At 36.6% G+C, this 17,653-nt stretch overlaps 3 protein-coding genes across 4 annotated transcripts; 1 reads left to right on the top strand and 2 right to left on the bottom strand.

Annotated features, from left to right (window-relative positions):
* Window positions 1–2,906: 2,906 nt before the first annotated feature.
* On the bottom strand, window positions 2,907–7,924 carry gimap4 (GTPase IMAP family member 4). Of its 2 annotated transcripts, XM_032551558.1 has the most exons (3): window positions 7,779–7,921; window positions 4,909–5,688; window positions 2,907–3,667 (listed from the first exon to the last, which is right to left on the bottom strand). In XM_032551558.1, exons 1-3 carry the CDS (start codon window positions 7,807–7,809, stop codon window positions 3,663–3,665), a joined length of 816 nt encoding a protein of 271 aa, XP_032407449.1. In that variant the 5' UTR covers window positions 7,810–7,921; the 3' UTR covers window positions 2,907–3,662. The 2 variants fall into 2 exon arrangements, with proteins under 2 accessions (XP_032407449.1, XP_032407448.1); XM_032551557.1 differs by lacking the exon at window positions 2,907–3,667 and having other exon boundaries at window positions 4,901–5,688; window positions 7,779–7,924.
* A 114-nt stretch (window positions 7,925–8,038) lies between these two features.
* On the bottom strand, window positions 8,039–12,622 carry chmp4c (charged multivesicular body protein 4C). The gene is made up of 5 exons (XM_032551560.1): window positions 12,191–12,622; window positions 9,831–10,008; window positions 9,557–9,665; window positions 9,320–9,443; window positions 8,039–8,706 (listed from the first exon to the last, which is right to left on the bottom strand). The coding sequence occupies exons 1-5, from the start codon at window positions 12,417–12,419 to the stop codon at window positions 8,645–8,647; spliced, it is 702 nt and encodes a 233-aa protein (XP_032407451.1). The 5' UTR covers window positions 12,420–12,622; the 3' UTR covers window positions 8,039–8,644.
* Window positions 12,623–13,394: 772 nt separating this feature from the next.
* On the top strand, window positions 13,395–17,047 carry zfand1 (zinc finger, AN1-type domain 1). Its single transcript, XM_032551559.1, has 8 exons — window positions 13,395–13,539; window positions 13,904–13,946; window positions 14,284–14,323; window positions 15,069–15,196; window positions 15,296–15,387; window positions 15,876–15,994; window positions 16,271–16,426; window positions 16,796–17,047. Exons 1-8 carry the CDS (start codon window positions 13,485–13,487, stop codon window positions 16,970–16,972), a joined length of 810 nt encoding a protein of 269 aa, XP_032407450.1. The 5' UTR covers window positions 13,395–13,484; the 3' UTR covers window positions 16,973–17,047.
* The last annotated feature ends 606 nt before the right edge of the window (window positions 17,048–17,653 follow it).

The following is a 17,653-nucleotide window of genomic DNA, read 5'->3' on the forward strand; positions in this document are numbered from 1 at the left end:
TAAAGAAACTGTGCCCCACAGGAAGTTCAAAAACATTCATTCATGTTTTCAACTACCAATTCATAAAATTGCCAAATGCATCTACAGAAGTCACTATTTTCAAGCGCAAGAGCAACTAAGGGAGAAGGCTTAGCATCAAAGCTAACAGTTTAATTTCTTTTTCTTTCATCTTCTTTACAATCAAAGTCATGCATAGAAATTCTGTATGAACACCAAAACTGGAAAATGGTGACTGTTTAAACTTGTGCACATAGTAATATGATATTGATCACTAAGAAAAGCCCACAACCCACAACCCATATGGGTTATGGGTTGTGGCCATAGTGTTAATGTAAAGGAGAACGCTGGAGGTTTAGGTAAGTGTAGCTGGTTCTCCATGCCTTCAGGTGTGTTTTAATACTGTTACAAGAGTTCCTCTGGAGAAACGGCTCCATACAAGTGCTTGCAAGTTCCTGTTTTACTCTTTTCCCTGAAACTGCAAGTGTTTTATAGAAACAGTCAAAGGGGAGTTGGAGACAGTGATTGAGACTGCGTGTGTAAACAGACTTTTACAGAGACTACAACACTTGGTCTTGCAGAAACTGAAGCTTGTTTGGTTTCTTGTTATTTTACTTGATAAATGGCTTTTACTTCCATCGTTATAAACATTATGTCTGACACATGAACTGAGTGGAGCTGAGATATGATACTGATGCTGTGTGTTACTTCCTCATGCGTTGGATTAAATGTTGACATATGACAAATATTCATAAAAAGAAAAGTTTATATATTTTTTCTGTGTTCCTGTTTCTTTGCATTATAAAAATACATAGTACACAAAATCACTCAGTATCAGCTGTCTGTAATTTCTGTAACTACTGTTGTTTTGATTACATTTGAAATAAACAAAGTTGCTAAAAAAACAACTGTGTTTTTGGATTTTTGTCAGTTTGAACAATGCTGTAGACAAGATGGAGTCATCCCGAGTCAAATACTATTATGAAATGTCATCTCTGTGATCTGGTGTTTTAGCCCCATCTAGTGGTTAAATGACAGATTGCCCATGATATTTAGGCTTAAAACAATTTCTTTCCCCCTCCCCCACACATTTCTTTTTACAACAAAACACACATAGACATGTTTAAATTATTTTTCCTGGATGTAAAGACAATAACGTAGATTTCAAGAGGACCGCCAATATGAACATAGGAACCGGAATAAAATACAAACTTTAGTCTGCACTTTTAATTAAAACTTGGATTACTTTTGAATTGTATTTTTTTTTTTTACTTTGAGGCTTGAATGCTCAATGCTGCACCATTTAAATTTGGCATAAAGGAAAAACTGGACTGTACAATATCTTTTAAAAGTATCAATAACCCCTTACCTTTATTTTATTTATAAAGTTTAACATAAAATTTTAATGGATTTAAAATCAGCTCTGCTAAGGAAGCCATTATTTATCATTCTAAGGTAATTATCTGTCTGACATGAGGTACAACATCCACTTGGACCTGGTGGTATATCATTGCTTCTTGCCAAGATATTTTTACATTGCTTGATAAATTAGAAAATCATAAAAAACATATCCATTTTTTTTTTTTTTTTGGTAAATTCAAGGAATAAGTTTGAGATTTGCAGCAGCTCATAGTGACTAGAAACTGAAGGCCAGCACTCTTCTTAAAGACGAAGCCATTTTAAAGTAGTCTAAACAGTGTTGGTTGATAAAAGGCTTTCAAGTACACAAACATTTCCTGGAAACTCGAGGAAAATAACTATTGTCTTCTTTGTCCATGTCTGAGAAATAACCAGATTTTGCATGCTGATCTAGAAAAGGATGAAAATAACAAATGTGGTCTTCATGAAATACACCAACATAGAAACAAGCTACATTAGGTGCCTCAAAACCATTTACAACCACACTCCTGTTGCATTGTTGGCTATTGTTACTGTTCAGATAACGTCAAACTTCCAGCGCCTCAAATAACATCAGTAACCACTCCTCACAGATCTGTTTCCCATCTCAGGTGTATGTCCACAGATTTGTTTGTCAAAGGCCCAAACAAGTGCTGAGCTCAGTTTCTTTGTAAAAGGCAGCTAACAGATGCAAACCAGCTGTTCCCAGAAACAGACTAACAGGACACAGAGATTTGCAGCAATAAACTGCTTGTAAAACAAAAACACTGTTAGTTCACCATCTGGAAGATTACTATATGTAGAAAAAAAGGAGTCCAGATTGCCCGACTTCCCAAGGGCAACAATTTATTGACATTTAACCACAGATGGAGGAGAAAGATGTTATTCTTTAAGATCCCATTTAGAGCAAACTGAATGGAATCAGTGCCACAGGGACTAAGCCTGAGATAGACTGCAGAACTGAAGTCAGTTGTATGTCAATCTTCCAGTTTTCTACACGTTTAGAGTTCTCAAACCTTTTTTAAGTATAATTGCAGCAGTTTTCTACAAGTTTACTGCGAATATTTCTACAGGAGTCTGTCTTTAAGTGTAAGCTCTGCACAAATCACCGAGTGTGGAGTGAGTGGATGGATTGTTGGACGAAGAGGAATGGATGCCAGACAGATTTTTGGATAGACGAAAGGATGGCGAATGGATATCAGGATGGACAGACAAACAAATGGATGTATGGATAGGATGAACAGAGGTCAGATGTATGGAAAGAGACTGATGAATGGATGGGTGGACATAAATGGGAGAACAGAATATTAGATGGTCAGGCATAAGTGGAGGATCAAAAGATGTTGGAGAGACAAATAGAATGATGGATGAACAATGGGATCAAAAAAATGGATTGTCAAATTAATGGATGGATGGATGATTGAAAGGATGAAAATGTACATTAACTGATAATAAATATAATATTTGCTTGAGAATAAAAAAAGAAAAACATCACACACGACACCCACAAATGCCTTGCAATCATTTATTTTGTCAGAAAGTAAAAGATAAATCATTTACAATAGAAAAAGAACATGCACAAAGTAACAGGAAATGTTAGCATAATAACGTGACAACTGGGATTTCAGAAGGTAAAAAAAAACAAAAAACGTACAAGTAGGTCACACTTTCCCCCAAAAAACTACCGCCTCTCTCATAATTTACTATAAACATCTGTTTAAAGTAAACAAGAAGTGCTTTAGGACAGCATTTTGCAGGGAAAAGTCAATAAATGCTTTAGTGCTTTACAGTTGCACACAGACAAGTGGAAGAAACATTGCAGCAAAACTAAACTATTCACATTTTGGTCACAAAAGAAGGGAATTTTCTGAAAAAAATCGATCTGCTCATCAACAGTAAATAATGGTGACAGTTTAGTAGTGCAATCCTGTTGTCAGTGTCGGCCATTTTAAGGAGTGCTCAGTTTGAAGATAACGACGGCCACTTTCTGTGTGTAACAGCCTGTGCTTCTTTGTTTAATAGTAAAACACCCACCTCCCTCTACTGAAAACATACACTATAATTAATCCAAACAAAATACCAGGATAAAAAAATAATCATCTTTGGACAACGCGTTTGCTAAAAAGGCCTCAAGAACATGCCTCAGTATTACTTTAAATATGATATATTCATACGTTTTTCTACATTCAGTAACATTTTGTTTTACAGTTATGCCTTTTTCTATGTGTCTCGGTCAGAAGTCGATTCCATCAACATGCAGGGTCTCGTTAATCTAGAACCAAACAGAGAAAAAGAGTTAAACTTCACTTAACTTGATGTCTATATGCATTCTTATAAACCGCTGTCATTATATTAGCTTTGTACAGAAAATCCACAATAAAGTTAAACGTGTTCACCACATTATTGTTTTTTATTTTATCTGTTCTCCCCAAAATAAAACAAAAACGGATAATTGTAATTTGCATCCAAATTGGCATTTGGTTGCTACGTTGAGCTTAAAATTCAGCATCAAAAAGAAAGTTGTTTTACTCTGTAATGAGACATTTTTAATAATTAAATACATAAATTTTAAGTGTTAAAAACTGTAACACAATTAACTGTTTTTTGTTCATTTTAACCTGGAACCTTTGCATTGTGTTTCTGGCACATCCGTACATCAGATGCACAAGCGGCATCCACAAACAACAATAATGGATGACAAAAGCTGCTTCTCTTGGCCCACTGGGGGTTCATTTTTAAAAAGCGATCCAGTATGATGCTGGAAAAGACTTGTTGTTTGCAAGTTGTGCAAAAAGAAAGTTATTCAAGCCTACATTGAGACAGTACAGCAGCACCATCTCAATGAAACACAGCAGCACAGATGTTCAGCTACCATAGTTCACATATCTAAAGAAGTATTTTTTTAAAGTTCCAGGAATGTTCAGGGGTTCCTGAAACGCGATGGTTGAATAACCAAAATCACAAATTAAAAACAAAGGGTCTTTTTAAATAGAAAATATTTCTTATTCTGCCTATATGTGGTTTTTGATTAAAATGAGATTAATTACAAATTAATTGAATTAGATTCTTTACTGGAGTCCCAACACTATTTTTGACCCAAACACAATACTGTGATTGTACAAGAACCTGGGGAAACGTAAGTTAACAGCAGAAAAAGGGTGAACTCTGTATAGAGAAGCTGATTGTATTCGGTGTGGCATGAAAGTCGTGTTTAACGTGATCCACTCCCAGAGAGAGAGAGAGCTGTGACTCATCAGTCTTCCTCACCCTCTTTTGGTCACATGACAACTTTAAGCAAAACAGTAAAACTAGATAGCTATAAAAAAAGAAAAGGGAAAAATAATCACAGAGTGGAACATTGGAGGACCTTTAGTTTTCTGTGGATCCATTTGTTGTACAAACAAGCAGTTGGGAGCGGCACCATAAAAACAAAATTATTAAATCTAACATCTTAGCCTGTATTACAGACTGATTCTGTGTAACCTAATGAAATAACGTGAAATCACTACTCACTGCAGGTCTGCTCTGCCTCCGAGGTCTTCGAGAGGTTCAGTCCAGAGTTCTGTTTGGGTCGGGCTCCCAGCTCCTGCGCCGGCCTGGCTGGATTCTGGTTCACATCCAAAGGTTTCTCTTTCACCTCTAAACTGTAGTGGCCTCCTTCCTCTACCACCATCTTCTCAACCTTCTTCATTAGCTTTCCCACCTGGGGATTCTCCCCAAAGATGCTGTTGTTAATAAGTATGAACCTCTTCTTACACTTCCTCAACACCCACTGCAGATCTTTGCCCTCCCTGTGAATGTATCTCTCCAGGGTGATCTTCTTCAACACCTCCGCCCAAGTGAACACCACGATCGTGTGATTCCACACGTGCTCCCCAAAGAGGCTCACATTCTCCTCGATGCGTGCGCGATCGACCTCCGTGAACATGCCCACGGGGATGATCAGCAGGAAAGCGTGAGGACCCGGAGGGCAAAGAGAGGCGCCCCTGACCAGCTCCTGTTTATAGGAGGGTGGGGTATCCTGCGCAGAGAACCAGCCGGGAGTGTCCACCACTACTACCTGGCGGCCATCTACCTCCGTGTCCCTGGTGACGCAGAACTCAGCCGCTCGCTCCAGGTGGAACTCCTCTCTGCCTAGGATGGTGTTGGCTGTCAGGCTCTTCCCCGGCCACCTCCATCCTAACACCACCAGGCGGATTTCAGGCAGAAATGCCGTGTCCTGAGCTGGAGCTTCTGGAACCTCTGGAGCTGCTGTCTCTTGGGTCTCTTTCTCTGGCCCAGAAGAATCTTTGGCTGCAATCACAGAGGTTACACAAGTTAGAGTGAGCGGGCATCATCTAATAACCAAGGAAAAACTTTAATAAGTAGTCATATTTAAACAATTGGTTTCTAGTTCATTCAAACATGTGCAGTGTACCATTATCACTATTAAGGTAGATAGGTGTAAAAAAAAATCCTCATATGTCATATAAAAACATTATGGTTTAGCATTTACACAAAATTCTAAAACAAAAACATAAAATATCAGTAAAAATATATAGGTCATGATTTTAAAAATAACAATTAATGTACTCCTACTGCTTCTGTCATAATATTACAGTAGTTATTATAGTTATATTACATTAAACACCAGCTAAATTTAGGATAACTTGCATTAGGAATACAAAGCTAATATTAGCTGTATAATTAGGTCATGTTCTCTGGCAGTTGCCCTAGCTTAGCATTTTTCAGGTTACTAAAAATATTTCAATTAAAAAGATCCAGCTTGGAAAGGGCAGGCAAACTTTCTAAATACGTTTCATGATTTCTAAATAAAAGATCCTAGACACAATCCTCCTTGAGAAGTGAAATTGTGATAAAAATAATGAAATAACTGATATTTAATGAAATAACTGAATGTCCATTAACTGATGGACATTAACCTTTACAAAGAAAATCAAATTTACTTTAGCATATAATCAATATCCCTTTCAGAAAATTCTGCAAAATTACTGTAGTTTGATATTTTTTCTGAAATCATTCAATATGGAAAGATGTATTAAGGCTCTTTACATAACACAACTACCAGTGTAAATGTGGATGGTATTTGTTCTGTTTAACTCTGACAATAAATATGAAAATAGGTTTATTAAGAAATTATTAGCAATTGTCTGTTTTGGGATTGTTACCTCATGAAATTCACATATTCTTAAAAGAACCCAATGATTTTAAGTTTAGTGCAAGTTGACTTGTATCACACAGTAATTGGGTTTTACGTCAGCAAAAGATCACATCTTAAAGTGAAAGTGTTTTTCCAATCTCCTGTATCTAAAGATGCACCGATCTGGTGATCTATAGTTAAAGTAAATTCCCACTTTCCTTTATTATGAATGTTTACAGCCAAATCTGTACAAATCTAAAAAGCAAGCCTTGCTTTTGCTTTTTCATACATTTAAAGACTTCATAGGAACTCTGTAGTCACAATGCTGGTATTTATTCTGGTAATACATTGGGTAAAAGTTCACAACAAACTATTCTGTAAACAAATATGAGAAAACCAAACAAATAACATCCAGAGACCAACATGTATCTGTCAGGATACTTTGCAATAACACAAGCAAATAATACAGATATAATTCATCATCTTTATTCAAATGATAATATATGTGATACTATTTAAAATGTAATTAGTTTTTATTTTCTTATTGCTTCTATCATTACGTTGGTCTTTAGTTTAAAGAGAAAAGAACACACCGTGTACGTTGTTGAGACTTTATTTAAGGGCATTTTTCACAATAGGGAAATCCCTATTAGTTTCAAGGCTACTCCTATTTCCTGTCCACTAAAAGTAAGACTCCTTAAAGACCCAATTTCCTGATAATATATCTGAAACCTCTTTTATTTCAGAATGTTTTAATCCATGAAGACTTGCTGTAGGAGTTTTAAATTAAGACCCTTAGTAATTTGTTTTACAAAGTTGTATTACCAAGAAAGAACTTAATACCATAATGGTCATCTATACGAAAAAATCTATAAATATTTAAATATGAAATGATTCAATATATTGTCTAAAATCTTCGATAAATTGCATATATTTTGCTTTCTAAATATGAGTTTGTTGTTGAAATGTTTGCCTAATGAACCACTTTATAACGTCAAAGAAGTTAATTATTCATTGACACAAGCTAAGCAGCGGTATGTAGTTCTAAGGTTGAAATATAAACTCTAAACAAAGTATCCGATGTTTATAACAACAGGAAATAGGAAGAAGTTTCCAAGTTTTGTTCGTTTCTTTAGTTTAAAACTGTCTGCTAACTTTAATGCTAATTTTGTCAGCAGCGGTGGCGATAAATACTTATTTTAAAAGTTCTTAAATTAACCGGATGGAGGCCGCTTTGCCTCACCTGCTGTGTCTTTCGGTGTATTGTCGGCCATCGTCAGTTTTATCCCGGGATAAAGTCTTCTTTGAGGGGGTCAATTCACTTCGGGCGCTTCGTTCTTCGAAGAACTTCCTCCTGATGATGACTCAAGTTACCGGAAAAAGCGTAACGTCAGCGTTACTTCCGGTCAATCCTTTCAGAGTAAAAGCAGAACAAAAGGAGACCGGAAGTATAAAAAAAACAACACGCACACACACACACAAAAAACTCCTTAAACGTGGATGTTACAGACGGTGGACATTTTTTATTTGGCATCCAAATAAAAAATAAACAAATATAAAATTATGCAGCATTCTAACAAAAATGTCCTTATTATTTGACTCAAAATTTGCATGACATCAGACCTTCAGGCCTAGATTTGAGGACCCCTGCTCCAGAAGCTGCTCCTGATGCAGTGCATTCAGCCAGAGGTTTCTTCCACTCCATCAGGATACGCAGAAATACTAAAAGTCATTTCTGATAAAGTAACTTGACACAATGTGTAGGAGTCAGTTTTATTGTTAGACAGAGATTATAATGTTATTTACAACATTTAGTCTGAACCTGCATTTATTTACAACTGCAGAAGTAGCAGATCTGCCCTGTGGAATAATAGCATTAAGTATATCCTTGTTAGACAAAAAACATGAGTGCAGCATATTCTTAACAAAAGAACCTAAACCTAAACTATTGTTGTATTCCTTTGCTTTTAGATCATTAATCAAAAAATCTTAAATGGTAAAATCATTCTCAATTTTCCTAAAAACCTTCAACAACCTTGAATAAGTGAAAAGTAAATACAAAAAGTCGGCATTACAGTGTTCAATGATGCTTTCTCTTCATTAACAAACTCATGTTCCCCATGATGCCAGCATACGCATGTCATCGTCGTCTTCAACCCTTTTCTTAGTTGCTATAAAAAAAAGCAAAAAAAAGATGAATAGTTAACTTAAATGATTAAATCAAGGTTATCCTACTTGTATTCTCTATAATGAGCTGAGATTATTATTAATTACCTTCAATGTATGAGGCAGATAATTAAACAAACATCTAGACATTCTTAGATAACTTTAACTTTTAATATCTTGTAATTCCATTGTTTAGGCCTCTCCAACCAATTGGCTCATCTACCTGCTTCACAATATTTTACTTTGTATCAAGTTCTATTAAGTTATAAGTACATATAACTTAAGTAACACTAATTCCTAATGTAAATACAGTGCCTTGCACCCCGACATTTGATCAAATTACAACAGATTCACTCTGTTTTATGTGATAGACCAACATAAATTGGTGCAGAGTTTAGGAAGCTGAAGGAAAATTGTATTGCACATGGTCTTTACTCCTTAGTATTTGATTTTATGTAACAAAAGGTTTGAAAATTATGCACCATTTACTTTCTACCTCACAATTTTGCTAACTTTTTGTTGGCATATACTATTAAAACACATGATCAAAGGGTGTGATACTTTTGCAGGGAACTGTAAATACAAACATGATCATGTAAGCTTGCGTGATGGACTCACTTGCACGACTGGGGCGTGATGAGGGCAGTTTGGAGCTGGGAACGCTGGGCAGTCCTCCCATACTCTTCATGCTCTCCTCCAGGTCCTCCTGCTCCAGCTCCTCCAGCTCTGCAAGGAGCTCATCCTAACAAGCATAAAGCAAGAACTAGCTAAAAGTTATGCAACATGAGTAAAAAAAAAAAAAAAAACAAGCAAGAAAGACCCATCTCAAGATGAAGGTGGAGAAAACTGAAAAACCTCATCAAACTGCTCGCCGAACGGCCCGGAAATTGCCTCGCTGATTTCCCGAGCCACATCTTGCTGCTCAGTGATGTCCTGCATCAGATCATCAATCTTGTCGACGTCCCTGAGAAAAATAAAATACAACTGATGCAAGTTCAAATTCTAATCTGGTGTACAATATTTATTATCTGAATGCTGTAATAAGAAAAAGAATTTCTCTATGCATCAATCAGGTGATGCACCCACCCAAAACACACACGTTTAAAATAGTTTGTACCCAGTTCCTTACATGTTCTGGTGGACCTGCTTCATGGCCTTGGCAGCAAAGCCCATGTTCTTGAGGACCTCCGTGTTGGTGTGCGAGTTCTCCAGGGCCTCCCGCTGAAACTCAATAGTGGACAGCGTGCCATCAATCTGGGTCAGTTGCTGCTCCAAGCGCTTCTTCCTCTTCAGAGCCTGTAGCGCAGCTGTTCCAGAGAAAACAGACCATGTAAACAAAAAAAGAGAAAAAAAAATCACATTAATTCTCACATCAGTTCATCTTGGCATGTACCTGTTACTAAAATAAAAGTACACCAAAGTTTTGAACAGTTATGAATTCAAAAACACAATGCTTTTCTGTCATACTGTCATAGTACTTTGTAGCCACTGATGTCATAAACCAAACATTATCATTGATCATCCATCTCATTCAATGCTGAAACATCGTATTGATGTTTTAGCAATAAGAAAGAGACCAGGCAAAAATGGTTTCCTGACAGAATTCCAAAGAGAAAACCACTCTCTGAACTAAAAAGAACACAAAGGTCCATCTAACGTTTTCCAAGAAACATGATGGCTTTTAGGAAAATGTTATGTGGACAAACGAGACAAACTGTGATCTTTTGGAAGATGTGCATCCTGCCACCATATCAACAGTCAACCCTTGTGGTGGTAGTGTGATGATCTGGGGTTGCTTTAGAATCTGGACAAATTGCTGTAAGTGATGGAATCATGAAAAACAACATCCAGCCATATGTTCGTGACTACACTAAATGGGTTATGCAACTGGAAAAAAAAATCTATTCTACAAATACCAGCAAGTAACAAAGGGCTCTTTCTGAGTTGTCTAGTTACAGATCAGAAACTTTTAACTTTGACCAAAAAAGCAAAAAAGAAATATGTAAGGAAGAAAATATGTTTTCAGAGCACTATATGAGACAGGCAATGAGCGAGGGGGAGTCTGAGACAAGCCAATCAGAGTTTCCAGAGAAATTTACCTCAGGGAAAAAAAATGTTTGTATCTGAAATGGACTTGGTTCAAGGTCGATGTATTTAAATACCTGACATTCTGCTGAATAATGAATAAAAGCAGTTTCACATTCAAATGTTGACAAAATAAACATCCACAACTGGATATTACAATAATTCAATATGCATTATTATGTTTAAAATGGAATTACGTCTTTGTCTTTGATCAGCCCCTGATTTATGAAAGTCCAATATTAGATAGCTTTATATTGACAGCAAGACACCAGGTCAGTATCTGGAGAAATATGTTTTGTTTGCAGCCAGGTTTTACTTAGTTTAATTAACAAACTTAACTGTTAACTAAAGTGGTCAGTAGAGCAGAGAATCTTCTGAGTCTTTGGTTCATGCTACACATTTTATCGGCGTGCCTGAGAGACCTGAGTTTTCTACAAGCTTGTGGAGCACAGATTAATGTACCGATGCAATTCCTGACTTGTTGCTGCACACTGTCTGTCAGCAGCCTTAAAGAAGTCTCCTACTCTTTCCATTCACTTGCAGAAGATTAATCCATTTCAGAATATCTCAGGTGATGATTTGTGATAAACCCTGGCAATCACGTTTATCCCTTTCTATCATCTGTCGGACAAGAATTGGGTGTGTCCAAAGCTCAGACTCGGGGTTCCTCCCTTTACATTGCTGCATTTAGTTTTAGTCTTTGGTGATTCACAGATAATGCAGCAAAGAAAACATTTTGCGTTGGGTAGAGCTCCACAGGAAGGAGAAATTATTGCGAATTGCTTCTCTATTATGATCCATTCGTACATTTTTGGATCATTTACATTTTGTTGTGTAAATAAGAATAGCAGGAAATGCTATGAAGGTCATGTTTTCAGCAATCCAATACTGCATTCCACTTGGACCAGGGGTGTAATAAAAACAATGGATACCTTCAGGTTAAACTTGTTACAAATTAATCCTTGAACTATTCTGTGTTAATTGTGAAAAGTGCTGATTCTGACAATGAAATTCAAGTTCAGAAGTTTAAACTCAAGCTAGGAGGAGGAGAAATGGAAGAATAAACCATAGGTTATATTTTTAATATAGTTTCTAAAACCAGATACAGGAAAAGACTGAGACAAGTTGGACAGAAATGTTCACATTCATGTTTGTCATTTTGTTTGAATTATCACAAAGTAAAATGATAAAAGCTCACTTTAAATTAACATATAGCTATCCATGTCTGTTTATATGACTTGAACTAAAATGTGATTGTGACTTAGGAGGAAGTTATTCAAGACAATTCTTTATGAAAGCTTTTATCATGTGGCGAGTTTAAGCTCTGATATGTTACTAAATCATGACTTAAATGCAGAAAAAGCAGGTGTTATACTTCCTAGAAAACCCATAATGAAGACCTACCCCTCTTGTTTTTGGTGCCGTGCTTCTTGGCTGTGGCTATTTCTTGCTCTATCCTCTTCTCCAGGTATTCCTGCTTCTTCGTCAGCATTTCCTCGGTTTCCCGGAGTCTGTGGATGGCCTCCTGCGGACTCGGTCCTCCTTTCGATCGGTGGTGTTTGGACTTTGAGGAAGAGCTGGATGATGACCCCGAGCTGGAGCTGCCTTTGAAAAGCTTCGAGATTTTACTCATTTTCAGACTTCTTCTTTTCTTTCTTCTTCTTTTTTTTTTTTTACTGTAAACTACGTTAATAGTCCAAAATAATTAGAGGCGAACTCGATGGAGTCCGAGATAGTGACGACCTTCTGTATTTCACTTGACTCCCCAGGCGGGTGTTGTGTTGCAGATTTTCCTGTTCGACGGCTTCGTGAGGTTAGTTCAAACCAGCCAGTGAGAGCACCAATGGACACACCTGTTAGCATTACCTACACCTGTGACGTCATGATGCCTTTCTCTGCCGTGTTTTAACTTTAAGACACTAAATAAAACAAAAAGAATTATAAGTATGTTTTAAAAGTCTTTCCCTTTTCCCATAGTTTATAAAATAAATACTAATCATTAATTATATTTTGTTTAGGTCAATTCATAATAGGCTACTATGAGTTTGAGCAATAATAACAAGAGTGTATACTATTTCCAAAGGGATATATTTCCAGTTTTATTTTGTTTTTTTAGGTCCATGTGAACACCATTAAATATCCCTCACAATGTGACAAACACCCCGAAAGAGGCATTTCAATTAGATTATTTCAGCCAAAGGGTAAAATAGCAGCCATTAGGTTAGGGCAGCTGGCTGAACTAACGTTTTCTTCGGTTAAATTACTTGTCATGTTGGTGTTTGTCTGTAACTGAATCACTGTACTTTTAAGAAATATTAAAAGAACCGTACATTTAATTGGGTGTTAATAAACTTTTATAGCTGCTGGAAAGAAATTTAAAGTATGAATCAAATATAAACCGGAGGTGCGCTTTTGTTTTGAAAGGAAATTGTAAAGCAGGTCGCCGTAACAAATTAGTTTGGATTTTTTTTATTATGGGAAGATTATGGCGGATTAACATCTGATCCATACTCCAGTCTGGAAGGTGGCGGTAATGCACCTATAAGTTGTTTGCCAACCGCCATAAAAAAACACAAGAAGAAGAAGATCGCCGTAACGCCTTGTGCCTTCTCGCACTTCAAAATCGAGTGCAGGCTGGCTTTACTGCTTTTTCCGAAGAGGCGGATAGCTTTACCGCAGTTAATAATAGTGCTAGCTAATGGCTGAATTAGAAATTGGTAAACACTGTCAGGTCGATTCCTGCAACCTGAAAGGTTCGTTGTGATTTCACCAGAACGGTTAGAAATAAACAAAATATTAAATTGTAGGTGGGTTTGTTCCAAGCAAGATTTGGCAAATGTCTTCTTAGCATACTTAGCCTGTTAGTTAGCAGTGGTCTTCCTTAGCTTTCTTCACCAGCAGGGAAACGAGCAGCTAATTAGCTTAGCACCTGCTGGACTAGACTCCACCTCTAAACTTAACAAACAGTTTGCATTTTTAATTAAATAACTAATTAAAAATAAAATGTAGTTTAATTGGTTTCTTTACTGCTCGTAGAGTCCAGTCCTTGCAATATGTGTAATACCACGAACTAAATCATCCCAAATTTGATTTGTTTTGTTTTCTACACTTTTACAGATTTTCTTCCATTTGTGTGCGACTCTTGCGGTGGTGTTTACTGGTATGTTCTTCATTTTCCCGTCCATTTTACTTGCAGATTTATTACTTTAAATATCAAACAAGAGTCTGGTCATCTTATATAAACTTGTGGGTTTTCTGTAGACTCAACCAGCTGGACTCAACCATTTTTGACATTTGGACTGTTATAGAAACAATTTTGAACAATTGCTGTTTCTTTTAATAAGCATCTAAGGGGCAAGTAGTTTCTGTAATTAGGAAGATATTTGTTCAGATTTTAGATGGAAATAAAGTCTTAAGTTGGAAATGGAAGAAAAAGACTAACTGTGCAGTAAAGTTGGTGCTGTCTTTTTTCTTTCTTTCACATCTGTCCTGCACAGTCTCGAGCACAGGAGCAGAGAAGCCCACTCATGTCCAGAGGTAGGTCATTGTAGGAGCTATTTCTCCATTATTTTCAGTTAAAGTTTAGAATGTAGATTATTTAGTTTATTTTTTTTGTTTTGTAGTTGATTTATAATTAGACTGTTTATTTTGTTGTTTCTAAATAAGTTTTTGGTTAGTAATTCACTTAATTAGTTAATTGATTTCAGTTTGGGAAGTGGGTGTGTTTCACAGTATAAATACGTAGAGTTTAGATGAGTCTTTAGGCACATGGGTGGTCATATGGTTTTTTACCTGTCCGTCTGTCATCAGTCAGTTTTATCAGTGAGAACAGGTGCAGGAGTTAGGATAGGTTTATCCGAAGCCTGTAACTTGTTTTAGCAAAAGACTGAATAAAAGTCAACTAAGAGCATTTTGACTGTTTGACCTTTTGTTGGACTGCGTAAACCAGAACCCATGATGCCCAGTATTGACTGTTTGAGTTTATTTCATTTTGTTTTGATCACTTTTGAGATTTGAATTTTTTCGATTTTGGAATTAAGTTTTCGGGACAAATAGTCAATACAGTCATGTCTTTATTTTTGTCCAGGACAACAGCTTGCAGCTCTCCTGCAGCCATAGAACTGATGAGTGCTTCTTTGATGAGCTTATAGTACTTTCTTACTGTCATAAGTGGTTTTCTTTGCTAAGATTAGGACTACTTCACCAGAGTTACCTAAACTGTAAATCTATTACAAGCAATGACTGTGTTTTCTTCATGATGTTCTTTTACTCTTTGCTTTAGGAAACTGTAACAAGGGAAACTAAGACCGCTGGTGGCAGCACGAGTTATCCCTGCTCGTTTGAAGACTGTAAGGGAAAAGAATTGCTGCCAGTTTTATGTCTGCAATGTGAAAAACACTTCTGTTTGGCGTAGGTTTTCTTTTTTTTGTAGACTTCAAAAAGTGAGGGGAAGGATTCCTTCTGTGGTTTATCTTTGAATCACTTGCTATTCTGTTTCATTTTTTGCAGCCATCGTCATCAAGATGATCACAAGTGTGAGAAGTTGGAGGTCCAGAAGCCTCGAATGGCAGCCACAAAGGAGCTAGTGCAGAAGATTTTAGGTCAGAAAAGCAGCCAAAGGCAGTGTTTCTTTTTTAATCTCTACTTTGTTTGGATTCAGATGGCTTTTTTTTTTTTCTTATCGCACACTACATAAGCATTTGTACCCTTCAATCTCTTTTGAATTTAGATTTTTATTGATGTCCTTGTCTGGTCTGTAATCTTAGGTGAATGGCCAACAACTGTATTTATATTACTAATACATTACACATATTTGGTAAATAAATAACCGAAGAAGTTATTAATTTACTTATTAGGTGAATTTTAGTTGCACCGGATTGTATTAAGGAATGTCAGAGTAAAGGGTGTGGTTAATGGCTTAAGATTTGTGTATGTGTACTCTTTTTTTGCCATTTCATAGTCATTTATGAATGTGACAAAAAACAATTATGGGATATGAATACTTCTGCAGGACTGTAGATCCAGAAATGTAACCACTTGATGGCTTTAATAACTGAGTTTTCTATCATTTCTGTGTCTTTCTGTTCAGAGTCAAAGGATGGATCCAAAAGCAAAGGGCGCAGAGGAGCAAAGAATGCTGCCACTGCAGCAAAGGTTGCCCTTATGAAACTGAAGCTGCATGCTGCAGGAGACAAGGGACTGCCACAGGTAAAATCAACTCCACATCCCATCATAATTGTGACTTAATTTGTTTGATTTCAGTATTTTCTAGATTGAAAAACATATTTTTCCATATTTTCCTTCATTCTCTCTTCCATTGTCTAAAGCATCCCTCCTTCCTTTATTTGACTATTTTTATGTTAATATGAATTTAAAAGAGTCTTCAAGTAAAGTGTAGCAAAAACCTGGAATTTTGATTTAGAAAAATTGCAAGAACACTGACATTATTTAAGCCTTCTTGTTGTTGTTGTGTATGCTTTCCAGACAGAAAGAACCTATTTTCAGGTTTATCTTCCAAAAGAAGCCAAAGAGTGCAGCCGGCCCATGTTTTTCTCTTCAAAATGGAGTGTGGGTAAAGTGGTGGATTACGCAGCCTCTTTAGCCAGCCTCAAGAACAACAACAATGTTCTGACAGCCAAGGTAAACAGAGAAAGACATCTAAAAAATATATTTGGACACTTTAATGTTTACAATAAATGACTGATTATCTGAAGCTCCAGCATCAAATAATGCTGGAATGTAAAATTGTGGGCATAATCGTAGTCATGGAAATAATGATTATTTAACATGTGACTAGATCACTTTGAAAATATTGTCCATTGTAATGTTTTTGTGGTTGTGTAGAGCCAAAATAAAAATATAATGGAAGTCACATTTATTTCACAGGACTATTGGCGTGACCTTGTAATTTTTTGATACATATAATCCCTAACAAAAAACTAAGTTATTGGCCTCAGTTTGTTGTTAGGAGTCATATGTATCAATGTCAACCCATGTCTCCATTTGCAGAAGCTGCGTCTCTGTCATCCTGAGACAGGCCAGGCTCTCCAGATGGATGACTCCCTGCTCTCTCTGCTGGCTCACCCAGAAGCTCCGCTGCATAACGGGGGAAATGTGATCCTGGAATACGTGGACAACGAATGCACAGGACTAAAGGATGTTTCTGACTATATCGCTCAAAGCTGACTTAGGAGTATCAGGGATATACAAATGGATTATATGTGCAAACTGCTATTTATGTGAATAAAAAAATATATTGTATTTGTGGAGTTTGTTTTTATATTGGGGATTTGAGGGGAAAGTTAATTTAAGATGCAGCAAGTTTGGATCTATGTAGTAATAGCCTGAGATTGGATTTAAAGAAACATAATTTATCCCAATTAGGAACTTGCTAAATGTAGTATAATGAGCTCATAAGTATTTACTTGGGTACAATGCTTCAATACAATATGTATTGGACAAATTAATTAATTCAGACTTTTTGAGCAAGTACCTTCTACTCAGAGCTTAAGCCAGTTTTCTGAAACTGGGTCAAGGATGACAACAGTAAACAGTCAAGACAGAACTACAATGGGATAGTTAATATCAAACCTAGAATGGTCCAGTCAAAGTCCAACCATAAACTCAGTTGATCTGAAACTTTATATTCATAGAAGCTCCACTGAATCTGACGGAACTGGGTAGTGTCGGAAACCACAAGATATGTCCTTTTTTGACATTAAACATTAAGCCACTACCTCAATTGTCAGAACCAATCGCATTTCATGCTACACATAGAGACAAGCAAAAGTAGCCAATCACAAAGGGACATAAAAAAATGGGTGGGTCCTTAGCAAAACCTGTATATAAATGAAAAGGGGCTGGGTC

This window comes from Xiphophorus hellerii, chromosome 21, assembly GCF_003331165.1.
Source record: "Xiphophorus hellerii strain 12219 chromosome 21, Xiphophorus_hellerii-4.1, whole genome shotgun sequence".
NCBI classification, from domain to species: Eukaryota; Metazoa; Chordata; class Actinopteri; order Cyprinodontiformes; family Poeciliidae; genus Xiphophorus; species Xiphophorus hellerii.